The following is a 23,582-nucleotide window of genomic DNA, read 5'->3' as shown; positions in this document are numbered from 1 at the left end:
AATACTACTTTTTCCAAAAATATATATATATATATATATATATATATATATATATTAAATTAAACTAATTCAAATGCAACCGACGAATTCTGGTTCAATGACCGATAGAGAGCTCTGAAATTCTCTCCACAAATCCACTTCTAGCAGCCTTCAAGATTTCTTTGGTGCATATCCGCCTCTAAGAAACCATATGAATCAAATTTATAGCAAGAATAATGATTTGAGCCATCAAATTTCCTTTATAAGGGGTTTTCTTAATTGTCTTAATTGTTGATGGGTTTTTATAATCAATTTTTGGGAAATTTGATAAAATTTTTGGCGTCTTAATATGTACCTTAATATGTGCACCCGTCAATTTTCAACCGAGTTACTTTTATAAAAGTTTACTCATTGAATTAAGCAGTTTAATGTAAGGAACTATATATTAATTATAAGTAGATTAGGATATATAAAATTTAAAATTTATAACATTTAAACTGAATTCCTAATCCTATGTACCTTAATATGCGCACCCGTCAATTTTCAACCGAGTTACTTTTATAAAAGTTTACTCGTTGAATTAAGCAATTTAATATAAAGAACTATATATTAATTATGAATAGATTAGGAGATATAAAATTTAAAATTTATAACATTTAAATTGAATTCCTAATCCTACATTAATCCCACAACTTCAAAGTAGCCAACTGAAATTCCTTTGCCTTTAAATCCTTCATTTGGTTGAATAGGGCTTGAGCTTCACATTTCATTCTCCTCCTGATTTCTATCTCTTGATCCCACTCCCTTTTCTTTTCTTGCGTGTCAGAAGCAGGTGGGGAGACGTTGCAACCCTTGCTACAGTACAAGCGTTGTGATCAGTGAAACCGAGTGACACTTAAGAAATATGCAACTTGGGATTTAGGGCTCTAGGGTGAAATCTTAAGGTGTGAACCTCTTTTTCACTATATTTGAAGCTCTCATTTCCTTCATCACCCTTCGGTCTTGACTTTTGCCTCATTTTTCATGCATTTTTCTTTTTCGATAGTCGTTGGAGGTGTTGATTGTGTGTCGAAAGCATTGAAAGTCTCTTGCAAACTTCCATAAAGGTCCTAACACGATATCAGCTTAAGAAAGGTGTGATTAAAAATGATAAAAAGTAACTTTGACAGATTTGGAGAAAAATTGGCCACCGAGAAAGCGGTTTAAGGTATATTTTGGCAAATTAATGATATTTTGAGCTAAATTACATAATGAACTAATGTATGAAGTCAAAATTCATTTTAGATTTCAGGTTATTTACATTGTTAGTTAATGTGTCGACGGGAGCCGACGGGGCAATATCAACCAAGGGTGTGTGAGGTTTTTGATGGTGATTCTCATAGAGAGAAATGTATGTAAATAATTCAAAGTATAAGTAATGCTAAATGCATATAGAAGATTAGTGCTTGTTCATTTAGAAAAAAAGTTATTGATACATGCATTAGTATATATCATATTTCTTATGAAAGATAAGCATGTTATAAGATTTCTTATAGACTAGCATACATATTATATTTTTTTTCTTTGAATTTTTGTAGTTTAGAAGCGTGCTTACTCCTTAGTTATCTTTAGATAGCTCATTACGTTGCTTCAAAATTATTTTTAGGTCTTAAATATTTTAACAAGATGACTAAGAGGAGCAAGTTTATATAGGAGACGAGAACGACAACCAGAAATATATAAATTTCTACTTGTTAGTTTTAATGGCATTATTTGGTGGCTCTTTCATGCATTATTTGAATATTAAATAATTAGTGATAGAAATAGAATAGCAGTGAATTGATTTTCAGAGTGCGATCGTTTGTTCCCATCTTGGTTGACCGGGTCGTGACAAAAATGGTATCGTAGCAGAGTTTCAGATTAAATAATATGAATCTTAATGAAAAACCAATATGATAATTGCATGAAGTAATAAATAATATAAATTAGAAATTTTAATTGAATTTAATTAAATTATATGGATGTTTTTTTGTTTAGAATTATGGATGATCCGAAGAAAGAGGTTAGAGATGAGAATGTAGAATCTGCTGTAGCCTAGAATGTAATAGTCAATGTTGGTGTTTTATCTTATATGATGAATATTGTAACTCAGTTGATTAAGAATTCTCAATCTCAAGCTAGTTTCAGTAAAGGAGCACCAATGGATAAGTACTTGAAGGCTTTAAAGACATGAAACCATATTTGTTTTTTGTGGTAGGAGGGCTAGTGGAATCAGAAAATTGGCTACTGAGAGTGGAGAAAATCATAGACAGTGTGTCTTATCCACCGAAGAGGACAGATGCTCTAGCTGTTTTTGCTTTTGAGGGGTAGCTGAAAGATGGTGGCAAGGTCAGATGCAGGAGAAGTTCAGAGGAAGAACCAGTCACTTGGTGTAGTGGGACGAGTTGGTGAAAACCTTCAGAGATTGGTTTGTATCACTGTTAGCGGAAGACAAATGCAAAATAAATTCATTAGGTTGGTGCAAGGAGATCAAAGAGTTATTCAATGAGAAGCAGAGTTTAGTATGCTTTTGAGATACACTCCCCAATTTATTCCAAATGTAGAAGAGAAATGCCACAAATTTCTTTCTAGATTGAAGGATTCAATCAAGCAGCCACTAGTGTCACTTGGGATTGAAAACTATTCAGTTCTAGTGGAGAGAGCTAGGCGGGTGGAGATTGTTTTCTAGCAGACTCAGAAGCATGGAGATTTGTACAAGAGAATGAATTCAAAAGAAGTGACTCCATCTCATTTTAGAAGAAGGGGAGTCTAGTGGAAAAAATATGAAGTTCTACTCTGATGGAGTTATTAGCCAAGCTAGCAGCATCACTATACAACCTTGTGTTAACTGTGGAAAGCAACATCATGGTGAATGTTTACTTGGTTTGAAGGCGTATTACTTATGCATATAACCTTGACATCAGAGGAGAAATTGCCCTAATGTTGTTCAGAGATCCATACCAGATGTTCACTCATGAAGGGATCTAGCTTAGAGGAATTATCACATATGTTTTTGTTATCAATTTCACAAAAAACAAACTTTCATAAACACTTTTGTTTCATCTTTATAGTTGATGTAAGTTTCATGAATTTCGAGGACGAAATTTTTTAAGGAAGAAAAATTGTAATGAATATTTTTTTAGAAATTTATTAAATTTTTTTGCTACTTAATATGTATCTCAATGTTCACATCCTTCAAATTTCAACCGGGTTAATTTTTAATTTTTTTTATTAAATTGAATAATTTACTATAAGGAACTATATATTAATTATAAATAGATCTAATAGATCGGGAGATATAAAAGTTGACACTTATAAACTTTAATAAATTAATTAAACTTTATTAATTCCTAATCCTCCCGTATCTTCCTTTCCTTATGGTCAACCGACATTCCTTCATAGTCTCGAGCTCCGCGTTTCTCTCCTCCCGATTTCATTCACTCGATCTCGTTCTCTGTTCCTTTCCCGCGCGGTAGAAGCAGGCAGGGGCGAGCTGCGACCCTCCCGATTTCACTCTCTCGATCCCGCTCGCTGTTCCTTTCTCGCGCGGTAGAAGCAGGCAGGGGGAAGCTGCGACCCTCCCGATTTCACTCTCTCGATCCCGCTCCCTTTTCCTTTCTGGGGCGGTAGAAGCAGGCAAGGGAAGCTGCGACCTTACTACAGTGCAAGGGCCACGATCAGTCAAACCAAGCGGCACCTGAGAAGGCCGCAACTGGTGATTTAGGGCTCCGGAGTGAAATCTTAAGGTTTGAATCTTTTTTTCACTATAATCGCTCAGCCAATTCATGGCAATCTGGATGCCAATACTTTACTTTATATCAACTTCATCCGCCATCATGTTTGTTTATTTCGTCGTTGCTGTGATCTCTGGTCGGCGGCGGCGGAGACGGGCCGCCGTTTCCATCCATACACCAACGACGGAGGCGGCGGGGAGCGCGTACTGTGGTGCGCCATCAAAGCTGTTCAGGACGAGAACCCTGATATTGATTGCATCATCTACACCGGTGATGATGGCACACCAGAAACTCTGGCTACCAGGGCGCTTGACCGATTTGGCGTCCACCTTCTTTACCCTCCTATGGTACGCTATCCCCTTACTAGTTTTTGGAGTATGTCTATTATTTATGCTAGATTGATTCTCTAAATGCCCTGTTTCTTGGAAAATTTGTCATGCAATTTAGCAGTGCAACAGTTATCGTAATTCTTATTGCAATTTCTATAATTATTTGTACAGGGCTTTTTGGTTGCTTGCAGTGGTAAACTTATTTTTGGGAATGATGATGATGTCTGATCAATTTTTTTTATTCTTGATAAGTTTCATTGCTTGTTATATCTTGTTAGTTTGATGAGTTGGTGCTGTAATCTATTTGAGCAAAAATATTTGACAAGGTTTTGTTGATATTTGTACAGGGATTTTAGGAGTATTTTTAAGCTACATTTTCAGCCTGAAATTCATTTATATTTTATAAAATTTTTATAACAAATATTTACCCCCTTCTTGACTTTTAAGTTTTGCTGCTTGTTGTCGTCACATGGGAGTGTTTCATAAAGTATGTATTGATTCTTATCTTAATGTCCCCTTTTTATAGCATTTTTATGGTACTAAAGAAGAAAGATAAAGCTTCATATTTACCAAGGAATTTGTTCAACCTATGCCATGTTGTCCTTTACTTTTCTGTCATCTGAATTCAGTTTCTCATAGTGTCCAGTTATTAATGCAGGTTGTTCGCTTGTACAAAAGAAAATGGGTAGATGAGAAATCCTATCCCCGTTTCACTATGATTGGGCAAAGTTTTGGCTCTGTTTATTTATCTTGGGAGGCCTTATGTAAATTTACTCCACAATTCTATATTGACACCAGCGGCTATGCTTTTACGTATCCACTTGCTCGGGTTTTTGGTTGTAAAGTTATTTGTTATACTCATTACCCAACAATCAGCTCAGATATGGTCTCCCGTGTTCGTAACTACAGTTCAATGTATAACAATGATGCTCTTGTTGCTAAAAGGTATGTAAAATTACGTTAGTATGTGGACTAAATTTTGATGACGTTTGGAAATTTTTATTGTTGTTTTGAAGTATTAGAATATTCAGGCTTTTTATATTGTTTTTTTTTAACAATTTATTTCAATTGAATTATATTGCTTAACCTGTTGTTATAATTAGCTCTAATTATACTATCCTTTATTATATATCCTTGAGGTAAGAGATTTATAATGGGTTAACAATTTTGTATTGCTTTATGAACTTTCTTTTCGGATGAATTTGTCCGTCCATTTCCTTTTCATTGCTACAGATAATGCTCAACTTATAAGTCTTTTTTTTGTGGCAGTATTTGGCTATCTCGTTGTAAGATCGTATACTACATACTTTTTGGTTGGCTGTATGGCCTTGTTGGATCCTGTGCACAGCTTGTCATGGTGAATTCCTCTTGGACACAATCTCATATTGAGAAGATATGGAAGATTTCTGCACGTATTAAGAGGGTGTACCCTCCATGTGATACTTCGGCCCTTAAGGTATTTGTTTTAGACCATTATTTATTAAATATCTTTTGGACTGACAATGCAAAAGCTCCTCGTCTGATTGAATTTATTACATTCCTTATTGAATAAAATTTTCAACATCTATAAAAGCAGATAATTTATTGAATCAACTTGGTATATTTCAATATGTTTTGGAATAAGCATCTTAATGGGGTTGCTGGATAATCATGAATTGGTCGTTAATTATGTCTGTTTAGGAAGAAATCCAGTAGTTTCTTTTTGGTTCATGCTCCCACTTTGAAGCATGCTTTCAATGAAGTCTTTTTTGTTGAAGTGTACCTGGTTGTTTTGTAGGTTTTGCCATTGGAAAGACCCGCTGAGACAGCTATTCTTGTTTCTGTTGCCCAGTTTCGGCCAGAAAAGGTGTGTGGACGACACTACCTTATATATATATATACATACATATATATATATATATACATATATACATAGATATAATGAAATACCATTAACTAGTCTTCCATATACCTTACTGTTATTTGAATTTCTGACAGGCTCATGGTCTTCAACTTGAGGCATTTGCACTTGTTGTTGATAGGCTAGAACCAGACATGACTAAACCAAAGCTGCAATTTATTGGCAGCTGTCGGAATAAGGAGGACCAAGAAAGATTGCAAAAATTGAAAAATAGAGCATCTGAGCTTAACATGGAAAATTATGTGGAATTCCACAAGGATGTCAAGTACAGGTTTGTATTTCATATGCTATTCATTTTGATGCATCTATCTAATCTACCTGTACATTTGGAAGATGAGGATTATGGATTAAAGATGCTAAGTGTGCAATTACTCGACCCATTTATTTTGCCGGTTATTGTTTAGATTCTTTAGACATGAGATCCCCTCAATCGATGTGACACTCTCAGTCACTGTATTAGCCCACATTAGATGGGGTACTAACTTAGGTTTTGTTTGGGATAAATTTTATTTTTAAAACATGTTTGTTTAGTGTGTTTTTTATACAATTTTTATTTTTTATTCCTAAAAATAAATTAATATGTTTTTGAAAATACTCAAAATAACTTTTAGGGGTTATTGAGTGTTTTTAAAAACAACTATACTTTAATTAAAAAACAATTTTTTTTTTAATTTCAAATCAAAACATAGGCAAAATAAAATAAAAATACAAAAAATGGATAATAAAAAACAATATATTGGCCAATGCTCTTGGGTGGGTGAGTTAGAGGGTACTGAAGTCATGTTTCTTCTGTCAACTTGACACATGTCAAGCTGCATGAAACCATCTTGATCATATTTTTTAGGAGAAATTGGTTCCTTTGGATGGATAATGTAATGGACAAAATTAGTGTGGAAAGGGGGCTATTGCTTTTTATAAAAACTTTTTTTCATACTTCTCAGTTTCCAAAATCAACGTCTTCATGTTGCTAGAGAGGGAGGGATTTTAGTGTGTAAAAACTTTATTTTGTGCTTCTCCATTTCATAATTCTACTATTTTATTGGTCTTTTGTATTTTTGCCTTGTTAAATTATGTCACATGTATATATCTGTTACCCTTATGCTACATGCATAATAATGCTTTTCTTCCACTTTGTTTATATTTTGTAACGTTTGCTAGAGCTTAGCATATCTTGTGAATGGCTTCATGATCATGATTCATTGTTCTTTGTCATTATTTTACTTAGTTTTTCTTAATGATGTATGCTTTTCCTGCTAATAGCTTTATAATCATTATTTTTTTGTTCTGTCTTTATTTTAAATGATTTATCTGGATAATGCATCAGCTAGCCAATTGATTCAATTTGATTTCCATTTTATATATTTTTTTCTTTATGAGAATTTTTTTTAATCGTTTTACCAGTATATTCATAAAGGAAATTCTCAAAGAGCGTTGCAAAGCGTTAACTTCCAAGTGTTGAAGTAATGAAATCCTTCTTGCGAATTGCTTCATTTTTCACTTTGTGTAAATAGTATTTATTTGGCGTGCTTAAAAGACTTTTTGTTTTATATTATGTGTATCATGCCATTTAATTTTTTGCTTTTAATATTGGTTCAATAGGGATTTGGGTTGCTTTGTTATGCATAGCTTTTCACAAATCTACTATGTAGTGTTGTTTTCCCTTAAAGACGACGGAATGTCTGCATTTTTCAGTTTGTACCTTCGGATCATGCACTACTAGAATATTTTACTATGAAACCCCCAAACCAACCAATTCTTGTCACCATATACCTATCTATCATTGTTTAATGGGCTGATTTCGTTGCTCTTACCCATTTTGTAGTATAAATATAGTAATTCATCTTAATTATTCCTCTGATTTTCTTACATCACTGTGTTTCCAGGATTCATTTTTTCGTTAAAGCAAATTAGCAGGTTATAATCCTCCCCCACTCCCCTCTCCTCTCACATCTGATAAGCTTATTTTTTTCATGGTTGTGCTCCCATGCATTCATGTTTTTAAAATATTAGGATGAACTTATTTCACGTAATTTAAATCGGTTTTCTCATTTGTATTGTTTTGGTTTTACTTTGTTATTTTGTCTCGTATTGAATAAACGAGCTAAATTAGTTTTGCAATGGCCTCATCTGAGCTGACTAACGTATGCCCTCACTCCTGGTTGACGCATCAGTTTTAAATTTTAGATTGGACTAACGGCTCCTTTGGTTGCTTGAGATTAGAAAACATGTTTTAAAAAATGACGAATTTATTAAATTTTATCATTTACCTGAATACAGTTCCAAAATTAAGCTTGGTTTTCAACTTTACAGATGCCTTCTAAATTGCTTAAAAGTGATTATTTTCATTTTATGCACTTGAAATAAATGATTTTTTTTAAATTCATTTTTTATAATTGCATGCAAGCTGATAGAACAACGTGACCCAACATATCTGTAGATGTTCGGGATGTAAATGTTGCCCTGATAAAAATTCAATAATTTTTGTTTCATAATAAGATGTAGAAAAGAGACCGGTAATATTTGAAGAACTAAGGATTTTCTGGTTTTTTATTTTTTTCTTAAGAAAGAATCTACAGCCTTGGGTATTCAGTTTCAGCCACCATCATCTGTTTTCTCTAGCAATCTTGCTGCCTTGCTAAACTCATTCCTCAATTTTGCTATAATTGGATTCTTAGAATTTGAGATAAAAAAAAAAGTTTGAATAGTTTAAATCAACTTCTGCAAAATCTTTATCAACTTGTATACATTGTCGGGATTTCGTTTCATTTCGTAGATTCTTCAATCCAACAAAAACTGTTTTAGAAGATCTTGCTGTTGAATAGTAGGTTTAGATCTTGTGAGTTCAGACGGTAAGATCCTTTCTCATATGGAGCCTTGAAACATCGCCAAGTTATAGTTAAAGAAAATAACAAATGACCAGAACTTGATGTAAAAGCTGCATGATTCAGTGATTTATCTTGTGTGATTTTTATCTATATTGCTCCTAAAAAATAATAATGTGCTACTGCTAGAGGAAACAGATGCACGTAAAATGTTCTTTCTTGATGTGTGATTAGGGGTGTAAACGAGCTGAACTTTAGCAAGCCTAAGGCTTGTTTTGGTTCGGCTCTTTAATTTTTTTCTTGTTCATGTTTAGCTTGTTAATAACTTGTTTGTGTTCAGCTTGATTCAAGCTTGAATAAACTAGTGTTCGGCTTGAATTTAATTAAAATATGTCCAAAAATTTTAATTAATTACATTATTTTTATAAAAAAAATTATTTTACTGAACATGATTTGGATGCCATTCCACACATCCACATAGCTTAGCTTCTTTTATAAACTTTTCTCACAATAAATATGTTGAACACCTGATGTGGGACTGAAGTTCACTGTTCCATCCTTTCTGCGTGCCGCAGCGTGGTGACATGGTCCCGGCTCTCTGTTGCCATCCTTGCCACAACAACAACTAACCTACTATTAACATATTTTTATGCTAGTTAAAAAATTTGTGAGCTTTTACCCACCAATGCTTTTTTATACTTATATTTACATTTGCACATTACATACACACCGTCAAAATTTAGCCTTCTCAGGTTCATTTACATACATATCATGCAAATTCTATTCATTTAAGTTTTAATACCTAAACTTATTTTTTTTAATAATTATACCACCGAAATATAATTTTAAAATAAAAAAATTTAGGCTTTTTTTTATTCATATAAAAAATTGTATAAAAAAGAAATAAATAAACATTATTATTTAATTGTTTAATTATTTCGAGCCAAAACGAACAGAAAACATGAACGAACAAACATTTGTTTGTGTTCGGCTTTTCTATAAATCAAGCTCAAAAAAATTATTTATGTTCCGCTCATTTGCTTAACGAATGAGTCGAATATGAGTTATTTAAACAGTCAAACACGAGTTTTTCGCAGACGGTGAGCTTTTTTGACAGCCATATGCGTGATCATTAATGCTGTTAGAATTTGTGAGCCGAATTTTATTTGGCCTGAATCGAAAAGATCACATTACACCATATATAGTGCAGTGAAAAATATGTAAACATTATTTTGGAAAATTTTGCTTGTTAGTGGAGGGATTGGGGCTATATATAGAGAGATAGGATTTTGTATATATGAAGGGGGTCAGCCGTGGAATCTAACTGCTCTTTATAATCTTCTCTATTTTATAATCTTCTGCAAGAGTAGTGAATATTTTAAATTTTTATGTAAATTTGTGTGCTATCTTCTTTACTTCTACTAGTTCATTGTGTTAGTTTCCTAACAAAAGCCATGTTCAGTCAATTTTTTTTTGAATCCGTACTGTTGCTTTTACTGTTCATTGTGTTACTTTCGTAGCAAAAAATTCATGTTATCCTATTTAATCTGTACTGTTTTGATGATCTTATTTGTCATTACCTTATGTCATCAGCGAATTGGTGAAGCTATTGGGTGCTGCTATTGTTGGGCTTCATTCCATGATAGATGAACATTTTGGCATCAGTGTGGTTGAGTATATGGCAGCGGGTGCTATCCCTATTGGTAAGTTAGCTTGCTTCTAATTATGCCAATATAACATAACAAGTATAATTTTACGCTTCCTTTAGTTATTTTCTTATTCTAGTCATTAAAGATATATACACTAGAGCTCTTACTTTGTTCGAGCAGAAGGAGAATTGACCAAGTATTTTCCTATTTTAGTTGGAGTACATTAGGGTTCAGCTTTAAGCCCATATTCTTTTGCTTTAATTATGTATGCTTTTCGCCGTTGATATCCTTCTTGTGGATAAGACTAGAGAAAAAAGTTATGGAAAAACTTGAATTATGGAGGTCTACATTTGGAATCTAAAGGCCTTAATTTGAACAGATCTAAAATTGAAGACATTGAATGTAATTTTAATAGCAGATCTAGTGACAGGGTTGTAACTATAGACGATCAAATCATTAAAAGGTGTGAACGTTTTAGATATCTCGGGTTTTTTGTTCAAAGTGATGGTGATTATAGATGAGGATTTTATTATTAGAATTGAAGATGGATGGTTGAAGTGGAGGAATGCATCGGGGCTATTGTGTGATAGAAAAGTATTGCTCAGAATTAAAAAGAGAATTTTATAAGATAGGTAGGGGGACCTGCAATGCTTTCTGTCGCATAATGTTGACCTTTAAAAGAGAAGCATGAGACTAAGTTAAGTGTTATTGACTTAAGAATGCTTGGGTGGGTGAGTGGCTTGACACTTAAAGACAAAATGTGAAATGATTGTTTCCGAGAAAGGTTTGGTTTAGCTCCAGTGGTAGCCAAGTTTTGAGAGTTGTTTTAGATGGTTTGGTCACATTAAACGTCGATTATCTGATGATCCGGTTAGGTTAGGAGAATAGATGTTTTTAGGAGAATAGATGTTTTAGATTTGATTTATGTTAAGAAAGGCAGAGGTTGACCTAATTAAACTCGGGCATATTACATAAAAAATGATCTTAATTTATTATAATTAAATTAAATTATGACACTAATAGGACACAATGGAGAAGAAGGATTCATGTAGCCGACCACACAGTGGGATAAAGGCTTGTTGTTGTTACTATTGTTTTTTTTCTTTTCTTCTCCTTTTCAAGTATTGTTCTCATTTACATGAAAAATGAGTGCAGTCATTCAAAATTAAAAATGGGTGCATCTACATTATCCGAATGAAGGATATTAATTGCCATCCACATAACCCTCATAATCCGATGCACCCAAAAGAAATGAGGAATTAGTTGCTTTCATTAGGAATACACATGCAACACTATATAACAACAACGAACCGACCTTCCAAAGGAACTCAAAAGCTCGTATTTGTCACCATTCATCACAGACATCAGACACCCACATGCAAAAAAAAAAAAACCGAAACTAACAAATAAAAACAAATTTCAGAAACGTCATTATGATATATTCGAAAGTTTAAAATAAACAAACAAAATTCTTATAAAAATCATAAAGTCTAAATTTACAGTAACACGAAATGCATACGAAAATAAACCTATAGTCTAATAAATAAATAAGACTTGATAGATCGTCTGCCACAGATAGCATCTGCGATTGATTCTCTCAAAGCAGTCATCTCGGTCACACCTTCAGGTAATGAAGGTCCAACCGCAAATTTTGAAGGTTTTTCAGAGACATTAAGTTCATCATTGTTAGTCATACTGAAGTTCGTATTTGATTGAGAGGGATATCGTCAGATGAAGTTATGAAGTGTCATTGTGGCCACCACAATGTGCACCTGCTTTAGAAATGGATACGACGATATTTCACGTAGGATGACTCATTTCTTCTTCCAAACCCCAAATGTTCTTTCAATTATCCTGCGTAAAAAGGAGTAACGTTTATTAAACATTTGTTTTCTGCCACGGATAGTGTCACTTGCTCTCTCAAAATCAGAAATATGGTACCTGATGTCCGGATAGGGCTTTAGTAGCCCCTCTGCATAGGATATACAGCATCAACCAAATAATATTTTCCTGTTATGAAAACATTGTTAATGACAAATAATGCATATAACAAGTACGTTTACAAAGCAAAACAAACCTAAAAACGGGTGAGGGCAACACTGTGATCTATTTCTAGTTGCATAAGAGAAAATGTGACTGTCATGTGCACTCCATTCTCAGTCAGCCATTACAAAAGTAAAACACATGTTGAAACCACATACTATCATGACATTTTGAGTAGTTGAACCATTATGACCAATGTACGTCACGTTGTCGTGGTTGGGTAGTCGGGCATCACGTGAGTACTGTCGAGTGCACCTATGTAGTTCTGTTTTACATTGTTAGAAACTAATTATATTCTGAAAGTAATGTAACGAATCAATAAGGCATGTAACGAGGATCGTTGGAAATTTATTCTGGAGTATTAGCAAATGATAGATCCTCTGGCTTAATGATTTGAGTTGCTAAGCTAACAAGTGCCTGTGCGCATTTGGAGAAGTACCGACTAATTGTTATTTTTCCATAGCTCCTCGAATTGATTCCTTCTGTGACAGAATGTATAATGTTATAGTCAACACATCCATAGTCGTCGTTCTAGAAGAACCTTGGAGGCCGTGCTTCAGAGATAACTCGTGAAGGAGATCTATAAAAATAGGTGCAGTCATTCAAAATATGTTGCTGAACCTTATTAGATGTCCAGAAAGCATCTCACCCACCCATTTATACCCAGCAAAGTTGGACGTCATGCGGGGTATTTGAACAGTGCTAGATCGGTAATATTCCAACAGCAATATCGAGCTGCAACCCATGTCATTCTTTTACGACGTTCTTGCTGTGGATCCATCCTAAAAGAAAAAGATGTAAGGGTTAAAGAAATTGTTAAGACGTAGTAGCAGCAAAAATAAGTAATGAGAACATCAAGGACTACAAAATACACAAAAAATTAAAAATGTATATTCTGGAAAATAAATATAAGTTTTTAGAAGTACATAAAAAAAACTACAAATATCAACATATTAAAAAGTCTCGTTTAGAAGTACATAAAAAAAACTACAAAAATCAACATATAAAAAGACTCATTCATCCACCAAAACACGCAAAAATTTGACGCACAATTTGGGTCGCATCGTCATGAATATTTGCCTACGGGTAGGATCCTCAAGTCTTTTTACATAATTTGCATGATATCGCATATCGACAACTACTTCAGGAAGAGCATCCAAAGTTCCAACACATTCTATGATGCTGCTGTTAGGGAGTGCAGCAGGTGTTGGAACTGCAAAAGCATCAATGAGTAGATCGAATGAGTTTTTTACAAAAATGTCATTTTCTTTTTTCCTCCTACTAAGTCTGGGTCTCTTTGACAGTGAACTGGACTCCCCCATCTATTTCTGGTTAATACTACGCTCTTCTTCGTCCGCTGTCAACTGCTCAGGTGGCAAGTCATCTGGTATGCCTGCAAACCCATCTCACTAGGGTTGAATGCATGCTTTCCCATCATGACAACCCTTTTAAACATTATGTCAAGTTTATCTTCAAAGTCTGGCTCAATTCCACGCTACTTATATTTTTTCGCTGCCGACATTTCCTGTAATATTTCATTGAGGAGGGGGGTTTAGAGGGATTATTTGTTAAACCAAAACATTAAAAGAATAAACAAATTGAGAGTGTAAATATTACCTCTACACGCTACTTATATTTTTTCGCTGCCGACATTTCCTGTAATATTTCATTGAGGAGGGGGGTTTAGAGGGATTATTTGTTAAACCAAAACATTAAAAGAATAAACAAATTGAGACTTAATGGAATCTCAACCCAACCCGGTAGATCCATGTTTCAACTTCTTCTAATATCGATTGTCCGCTTAATGGAATCTCAGCCCAACCCGGTAGATCCATGTTTCAACTTCTTCTAAATTTTTCGTTCGTTTTTCAATTGATCCCATTTATTTTTGAATTTGAGTCTTTCGCAATCTCTTCTCATCAATTCTTTGAACCTCTTCGCAATATTTTATCAACCTTCCTTGTTAAAATACGTGGTTGGCCTATTTTCAAGTTCTATTTCTTTAATACAGAGATTGCAAAAAATATTTGTAACTTCCTTATCCCACATAGCTAACGGACCCCCTTCATTCATCTTAGATATGTTGGAACTATAAGGAACTTAAAATATAAGTACAAGGAATAATTTTAAGTAAAAAAAATAAAAAAAAACTAAGATGCAATATGCTCAGCATATGAAGTAAATGGCCTAACTCCAACAATCCAATATGGTCATCAAATTCGGAAAGAAAGTTGCCAACAAAATGACCGACATGCTCTCTTATTTACCTGTAGTGCTTTCTTGTTTCTTCCACTACTATACAGGTGGAACCTTATGTGAAAAAAAATTAGCATGAGCAATACTGGAAGAATCCCTTCTTTAAATAGATATTGGAGGATTGGAGAGACCAAATCCTTAAGAGTATTCTCTAGTATCTTGCAAATAAATGATCATTAACAAAAAAGCACAAACTTTTTCAAGCGGGTATGGCATACTTTGAATTACCATGTCAGGTGTTAAACACAAATATACTGCACCTACCAAGAAGATATAAGAAGCATCACAATAGCAGGGATAACCTATCATTCCTTCAATTATGCTTCAACAGGGTTATATATTCCTCCACAGTGATGACACCAATTTCACTTGATTTGAATCTCACTTGCGGGATATCAACTAAAGAAGCAATAATAGAATTAAAACCTTTAATACACTGACAATAAATAGTGTCCATTTCATGAAAACTTTGAATAATAAGAAGTGGCTGATGTCATTTTGTAATAACCTTGAAAAACATATGTTCATCAACATCCAATACATTGAACCACAAGAACAAAAAAGTAAAATAGAATGGGGGAAAGCATTTCTTAAAGTTAATATGTAACATATGTAACTTATCTCCCCGACCCCGATGTGTCTCGAGAACAAGGTACAGATGATTGAGATGCTTCAACTTAACAAATATCAAATAGCATAATCCTCATAAAGACCATTACAAAGATCAAATAGCATCACTATCTATTCATTCCAGGCATCTAGTGATGCTTATGATATTGCAATGGGTATTTATAGAACCATTAAGTGGCCAGTTGCAATGGGTATTAGGGCTTTGCTAAATAACATGAATTAGTGGACAGCTACAAGCTTCAGTTCTTCCTGTTTAAGAAATGTTTTTTCTTCTTATGCTACCCCTCATTAGCATGGAGTACAAAACTCACTTCAATATAATGGCTTTCCCTATATAAAGCATTTGTTCTTTCAAGAGTAAACGTAATGTTGATTACAAAACTCATGCTAGTTTTGTAAATCTATTTTCTATTTCGATTAACTCAAACTGATCAAAACTCGATAGAAGTAAAGCATAGAAGTTTTTTTTGACAGATAAGAAATCTTCATCACTCGCCATCAACCTATCAAAACTCCTCGTGCCATTAATCAGTTCTTATCATTAATTTCTCATCATGATATTCAATTGGCCCGAAAAAATCTCATGAAAATTACACTTTGCAATTCCCAAGGCTTCACAAGTAATTCATGAAACATGATGTATAGAGTCATTAAAAGCTAAATAGAAATAAAAAGACAGAAGTGGCACTTAAGTTAATTCATTTCTTTCTCAAAAAGTAGATTGAGGCTCCCAAACTAGCAACTAATATCAGCCCTAGAACATCAGCTCCACTGTAAACTCCAGCTGAGTTTGTAGAGGCTGCTGCAAGCCCTCAACCATCAAAGTAGTGAAATCACACACTACTAAGTACTTGAAGTAGTCAGTAGTTTCTGCTACTTAAAACAGTGACGCCTTGGTTTGATGCCCAAGCAAAGCACAAAGTGCACAATTAGATTATCATGCAGTGATGAATTAGGGAATATACACTACACTGCTTTTTTTATTGCAGCTTAGGTGATAGGAACTCCACACTATGAATTGGAAAGAAACAATTCTAATATTGCTATTTTATGTAAATGCTCCCTCAACTATGCCAAAAACAATGCAAACAGAAGTGTTTGCTCTACTTGAAGAGTGTTTGCACATGAATTAGACCATATGTCATATGAAAGCACATTCATGTATAGTATATCACTTTATATCTATGTATTTATAGTATACTTCTATAACGTGACAAATCAGCATGACATTCATATTCTTTCCCCCCAAATTATTGGGATAAGCATAGTGATGGTGATGATATCAACATTTTTGTTTTAAGTGTCCAATATAAAAATTATAAAAATCTGAAATATTTCAGCCACAACTATTATAGAATTACCCCAGTGATATTCCTGTTGGTCTACGCATTCAGGCATTCAACATTTTTGGTTGGCATTAAATGCTATCCATATAGTTCCAACAATCGTCATGCAAGCATCAAGTTCGTAGCCAGTACGCCATAGTAGAGATCAAAATACAATACAAGCAGATCTCAGCAAGAGAAGCAAGTGCAACTCTACCTGCACACAATATTACAACACAAATATATCTCAAAGAGCAAGTCCAACTCTACCCAATGCATTCCAAAATAATCCACCAAAATCATCAGCAAGAAAACCCTAGTTCCATCATCAACCAAAAATTGCCAAAATTTGGGAAGAAAAAAACAGTTCTCAAAATAGTCAAGCAGAGCAACACATCGGATCTCACTGAAGAGTCGATATTCGTGAGGGTGAAGATCGGGGAGGGAGAGCAGAGAAGGGCATAGGAGGAAATTTTTCTTAAACGCGAGTTGCGGATGCAGGACGCGGGGGCTATCCCGCATCTTCCACCTATTAAAAATTTATTACCTGTGTATCGGGGTGGCACCAAAACGCCGAGCGAACACAGGTTTCAAACACAGCGGCATAATTTTCAAACTGCCGCCGCACCCCAATAAGCTGCCCCAAACAGGCCCTAATTTTTCTGGGTAACATATTGATAGAACTCTTTTTTTTTTAAGTAACAAATTTGAGTCACACATTTTTTTAAATATTCCTTATTATATATATATATAAAAATTATAAAGCGATATTAGACTCGATTTGATGTTCTCAAGGGCACCAAGTTGGTTTATATTTAAATTTTTCAACTTAGATGTTATTTTATGATCCCATAATAACACTTCTTTCTTTTTGTTTCTTTTCTAATAATGTTGGAAACAAATTGGATTTCGTGCTCCTGATACCTCTCTTCTCAGGAGATAGGAGGTCCTTAATATTTAAGCAAAAATGTAAGATCAATGATCAAAATAGAAAGACATTCAATAAAAAAGTATGAGAAATTTGCCTTACAAAATCGGGATTACCTTTTTTTTTTTGTACTAATGCAGTGTCACTAAAAACTCATTTTAATCATAAGAAAAATGTGATGATTTGCATTTTTCATGTTAGTTAATTTCTTAACATAAATAATGCATGAGAACGACTCCCAACACAATTTTTTTGGGTGCATTTACTTACATGCCACACAATTCGTATGTATCTACATATCCAATATATAAACATTCATATTTACATGCATACCACTATAGTTTTTAACATAACATTAAAATACCACAACAACAACAACAATTCTTTATCCCACTAAGTGGGGTCTGCTACATGAATCCTTTTTTCCATTGCGTCCATTGCGTCCTATTTGTCCTATTTAGTGTCATGTTTTCATTTAATTCCAATAAACTAAGATCATTTTTATGCAATATGCCCTAGTCAACCTAGGTCTTCATCTGTCTTTCTTAACAAAAGTTGATTCTACAACATCTACTCTTCTGATCGGATCATCCGATGGTCGACGTTTATTGTGACCAAACCATCTAAGACGATTCTCTCTAATTTTGCCCGTAATTGGAGCTACACCAACCCTATTACGGATATATTCATTGCGCATTTTGTCTCTAAGTGTAAAGCTACTCATCCACCTAATCGTTCTGATCTTGGTAACACTTAACTTAGTTTTATGTTTCTCTTTTAAAGGCCAACATTTAGCGCCATAGAGCATTGTAGGTCTCACCACCTTATAAAATTTTCCTTTTAGTCTAAGCGGTACTTTTCTATCACACATTAGGTCCGAACCATTCCTCCACTTCAACCAACCAACTTGAATTCTACTAATAACATCCCCATCAATATCACCATCACTTTGAACAATAGACTAGAGATAAGAGATATCTAAAGATATCTAAAGCGTTCGTACCTTTTAACAATTTGATCACCCATAGTTACATATCGTCACTAGAGCTACTATTAAAATGACATTCCATGTATTCAGTTTTAGTTCTACTCAAACGAAGGCCTTTAGACTCCAACGTAAACCTTCATAATTCAAGATTTTACTAAGCTTTTTCTCTCGTCTTATCCACGAGAAGGATATCATCAGCAACAAGCATACACCAAGGTACATCCTCGTGTAAATGTCCAGTAAGACCATCCATAACTAAAGCAAAAAGATATGGGCTTAAAGTCGATCCCTAATGTAATCCAACAAAAATAGGAAAATATTTGGTCAATCCTCCTTCAGTTCGAACAAAAGTAACATTAAAATACTTCAATCACAAATTTTTTAAAACCTTTTCATGCGTTTATGACACCAAGGCCTTGTTGAACTGTAAATATCAAACTTTGGGTGTTAATATATAAATACGTATGTATTGTGTAGTATATATCTTTTTTTCTTAAAATGTGGTTTCATTCATGCAGCTCATAGTTCAGCAGGACCGAAGATGGACATCATTCTTGAAGAAGATGGAAAGCCATCAGGATTTCTGGCTTCAAGCAAAGAAGAATACGCTGACGCCATTCTCAAGGTTCTGAGGATGTCAGAAGCAGAAAGGCTGGAAATTGCTGCGGCTGCGAGGAAGCGTGCAGAGAAGTTCTCTGAGAAAATGTTCTATGAAAATTTTAAATCTGCTATTTGCCCCATATTCTACACATAGCTTGAATCTCTTAAAGACTTGAATTTTCATATTTGCGAAGGTGAAGTTGACGTCCCAAATTGATCCATATAATGATGTAAAAATTCAAATGGAAGTTAATTATATATATTTTGGTCTAAATTGGTTCATGATTCAATAATTGAGGATTTATTTGGGTTTTCTGGGGCTCTAAATGTTCGTTTGACTTGCATCTAAATATTCATTTGGCTCATTTGCTTAATGAATGAATCAAATATGAGCCATTTAACCAGTAGAACATGAGTTGTTCGGGGACAATGAGCTTTTTTAACAGCCATATTCGTGATCATGAAAGCTGTTAGAAGTTGACCTGAATTTTATTTGGCCTGAATCGAAAAGATCACGGTACATCATATATAGTGCAGCCAAAATTATGTAAACATTTTTTGGAAAATTGTGCTTGGTAGTGGAGGGATTGGGCTATATATATAGAGAGAGGTTTTTGTATATATGAAGGGGGTCAGCCGTGCCATCCTAACTGCTCTACTTTATAATCTTGTCTATTTTATAATCTTCTGCAACAGTAGTGAATATTTTGAATTTTCATGTAAATTTGTGTGTTATCTTCTATACTTTTGCTGTTCATTGTGTTAGTTTCGTAACAAAAGCCGTGTTAAGTCAAAAAATTTTCAATCCGTATTGTTACTTTTACTGTACATGTGTTGTTTTTGTAACAAAAAACTCGTGTTATCCTTTTTAATCCGTACTATTTTGATGATCTTCTTTGCCATTACCTTGTGTCATCTGCGAATTAGTGAAGCTATTGGGTGCTGCTATTGCTGGGCTTCATTCCATGATAAATGAATATGTTGGCATCAGTGTGGTTGAATATTGCAGCTTGTGCTGTCCTTATTAGTCAGCTATAACTTAAAAAACAATAATCTTACGCTTCCTTTAGTTATTTTCTTATTCTTATCATTAAAGATTTGTACATTAGAGCTCCTACCTTGTTTGAACAGGAGGAGAATTAACTAAGCATTTTTCTATTTCAGTTGGATTACATCAGGGATCAGCTTTAAGCTCATGTCCTTTTATTTTAGTTATGGATGCTTTTACTAGGCATTTATAGGAGTTTTAGTTATGGATGCTTTTATTGGGCATTTATAGGAGGATGTACCTTGGTGCATGTTTTTCGCTATTGGTATCCTTCTTGTGGATAAGATTAGAGAAAAAGTTGAAGAAAAACTTGGATTATGGAGGTCTACATTGGAGTGTGGAGGTCTACATTGGAGTCTAGGTCTACATTGGAGTCTAAAGGCTTTTGTTTGAGTAGAACTAAAACTGAATACATGTAATGTAATTTTAATAGCATATTTAGTGACAGAATTATAATTATTGATGATTAAAGCATTAAAAGTTGTGAACGTTTTAGATATCCCGGGTTTATTGTTTAAAGTGATGATGATATAGATGGGGATGTTATTATTAGAATTCATGTTGGTTGGTTGAAGTGGAGGAGTTGAAGTGGAGGAATGGGAATGTCTTGGGCCTATTGTGTGATAGAGTAGTACCGCTTAGAATTTAAGGAAAATTTTATATGATGGGTCAAGAGACCTGCAATGTTTTATGTTGCATAATGTTGACCTTCAAAAGAAAAGCATAAGACTAAGGAGCCGTTTGGGGCAGTTAATCCGCGCGAGTGACATTTTGAAAATGCCGTTGTAGAGTTTGGTTCGTGCAATCCTCCAGATTATGCTAAAATGCCGTTTTTTGGTTTTTAATAGACGGGGCCACGGGACCACTCCCGTGAGCGGTCCGCATCTTGGATGCAAGATCAATAGGGATTTCTTCTTGTGCCCTTATGTTTTCATCTCCTCCCTCGCTCGATCTCTGTCCTATTCGAGCGCATGCACGATGCTTGAGAGTTAACACTAGCTCCATTATCCGGCTCCTGGTCCCTTTTATCTATTTCCTTTACTAGGCGAAGCGGGCCTCCATAAGGATTGCCTTTTACCTACTGCAAGAGATCAGACTTGTTTCGCTTGTGGTGGGAGACTGACTTCTGTTAACTTAGCTCCATTGTAAAAGAAGTATTGGCGCAGGAGGAGAAGATACCGAGGCGGCGGTGCTTCGCTCTCTTCGGTAGGAGTCAGGGATCATCATATTGGTCCAAGATTTACTGGTATTGTTGGATGTCGACCATTGCTAGGTTTGTCATCTTGGTCTCGGGACTGTTTGATTGATTTTTCCAGTAAATTTTTTTTTTTGTCTTCTATTATTTTATTTTCTTTGTTTTTGATTGATTTCTAAGGTTTGGGAATTTATTCAATCAATTCATGATATTCTGTTGTGTTGATTTTCAATTATGGTGGGAAGCATGATTTTGGTGGATTGGTATCTTTGTGTAGGTTTGGCTGGCTATCTTTTGCTTGATAAATTTGATAAACAAGAAGGCCAATAAAGAACAAAAGAATAAAAATGTTAGTATCAGAGTTTATAGAGGAAGTACAGAATGTAAAAGCAAAGTGAAAAATGCGGCAGCTTTTACGTGAGGATGGAAATCAATTTTAGGATAAGGTTAGTTATGTTTTATGAGGTAGGGAATGATTGAGAAAGAAGTAAGAGAATTAATTTTAATTGGGAGTAAACTGAGTGAAATAAGAAGTAAATATTAATTGAAATAAGAAGTAAATCTAAACTGAAATATTATATTGTGTACCTTTTAACACATTGGAATCACCATCACTGTGTGTATTCTTAGTTCTAGGCTTGGTTCAAACCAAGATACATAGGTTTCAACTAGAAAGGGGAAATAGCTCTTGAATTAATTACACTATTTGGTGAAGATCGATGATTTAGTAACAGTTATGAAATTCCATATCATTGATTCTAAGACTTCGTTCAATGCCCTTCTGGGTCAACCATGAGTTCATGCGCATAGGATGGTTCCTTCGTCTTTACACCAATGAATAAAATACTGTTATGAAGGACAAGAACATTGCCTAAAAGAAGATTTACTATCATTTTTAATACACAAAGTGGGTATTCATGAGGATGCCACTTCCTACACTCCCGAATAAGACAATTTTCTCTATATATATTATACCAAATAAAGTAGAGAATCCAAAAAATTTACATAACCAAGTCCATCCAATTCTAGTTCGACAATCTCCTATTGCTCTTTTACAACAAGATGGTGAAAACTCTTCCAGAACTCGCATTCGAGGTCAAGGTCGGGGATGAGGGCAAGGAAGGAAAAAATAAAGTTGTTGAATGGAAGAATCCAATTATCAGCATTGACTTGGAAGATAGTTCTGAGGAAGCAAAAATCAAGAAGAATGCAACAACAATAAATCAAAAGAAGCCTCATTTCGAGTTCTCTTTGGAAGATGAAGAAATTTGCGAACATAAGTCAATGTAAGATAATATTAACCACTATGTACAAACATTGGTTCTAACACTGATCTATCCTCATAAAGTTGAGGGTTTGATGGTCAAGGAAGTACATGGTGTGGTTATAAATCCAATTAAATTTCACTTTGGTTCTTCTTGTTCTAGTTCTGAGACTAATGAAAAACTAGAAGAAGATATTTCTTCTAAATTAATGGAATTGCTTGTTGGATGGTATTCTTCGTGTGTTCAGAAACTTGTTCAACGTGGCATTGTGCCTAAACATTGGCTAAAAGACAAATTACACCACATTGAAGAAGTTTGGAACAACAATAATCGAGTTTTTAACTTGAAAGAAGGTATCAGATTTGGCACAGTAGGGTCGCCTGATGATATGAATTTTTTTGTTGTTACTAATGATCTGAATGAGAATTGTTTAGAGGCTTTGGACAACTTTGAAGATTCTACGATAGAAGCGCTCCACCAGAATTTGAAGAAGAGATCAAATCAACAATCAATGAACTAAAAGATATTAATTGGGAACTAAAGAAGAGTCTATACTAACCTTTATTAGTTCTCTACTCAATGAAGAATATTCTACATATATGATTAAATTATTGTCAGAGTTCAAAGAATGTTTTTCTTGCAGTTATGATGAGATGCCTGTACTAGCTCCAAAAGAAGCAATTCATAAGTTGGGATTAGATCAAACAGCAATTCCTGTCGACCATGCTCCTAGAAGAATGCGTCTTGAAATTGCACAAGTCATAATTGAAGTTAAGAAGTTAATAGACAGTAATTTTATTCGTGAATAGCAACATCCAACATATTTAGCTAGTGTGGTGCTGGTTAGAAAGAAAAATAATCAAATTTGAGTTT

The 23,582-nt window shown here is 34.3% G+C and overlaps 1 protein-coding gene across 1 annotated transcript; it reads left to right on the top strand.

Annotated features, from left to right (window-relative positions):
- The first annotated feature begins 3,366 nt into the window (after positions 1-3,366).
- LOC110033276 (GDP-Man:Man(3)GlcNAc(2)-PP-Dol alpha-1,2-mannosyltransferase) lies at positions 3,367-19,844 on the top strand. The gene is given in 8 exon segments (XM_020737201.1): positions 3,367-3,891; positions 3,894-4,078; positions 4,719-5,005; positions 5,330-5,516; positions 5,838-5,906; positions 6,038-6,231; positions 10,376-10,485; positions 19,120-19,844. Coding segments are annotated over 8 exon segments (1,377 nt in total). The 5' UTR covers positions 3,367-3,782; the 3' UTR covers positions 19,356-19,844.
- Positions 19,845-23,582: the final 3,738 nt, after the last annotated feature.

The sequence above is a fragment of the Phalaenopsis equestris genome, unplaced genomic scaffold, assembly GCF_001263595.1.
Source record: "Phalaenopsis equestris unplaced genomic scaffold, ASM126359v1 Scaffold001119, whole genome shotgun sequence".
Classification (NCBI taxonomy): domain Eukaryota; kingdom Viridiplantae; phylum Streptophyta; class Magnoliopsida; order Asparagales; family Orchidaceae; genus Phalaenopsis; species Phalaenopsis equestris.
The sequence above is the reverse complement of the archived record's forward strand: the minus strand, read 5'-3'. Positions and strand labels throughout refer to the sequence as shown.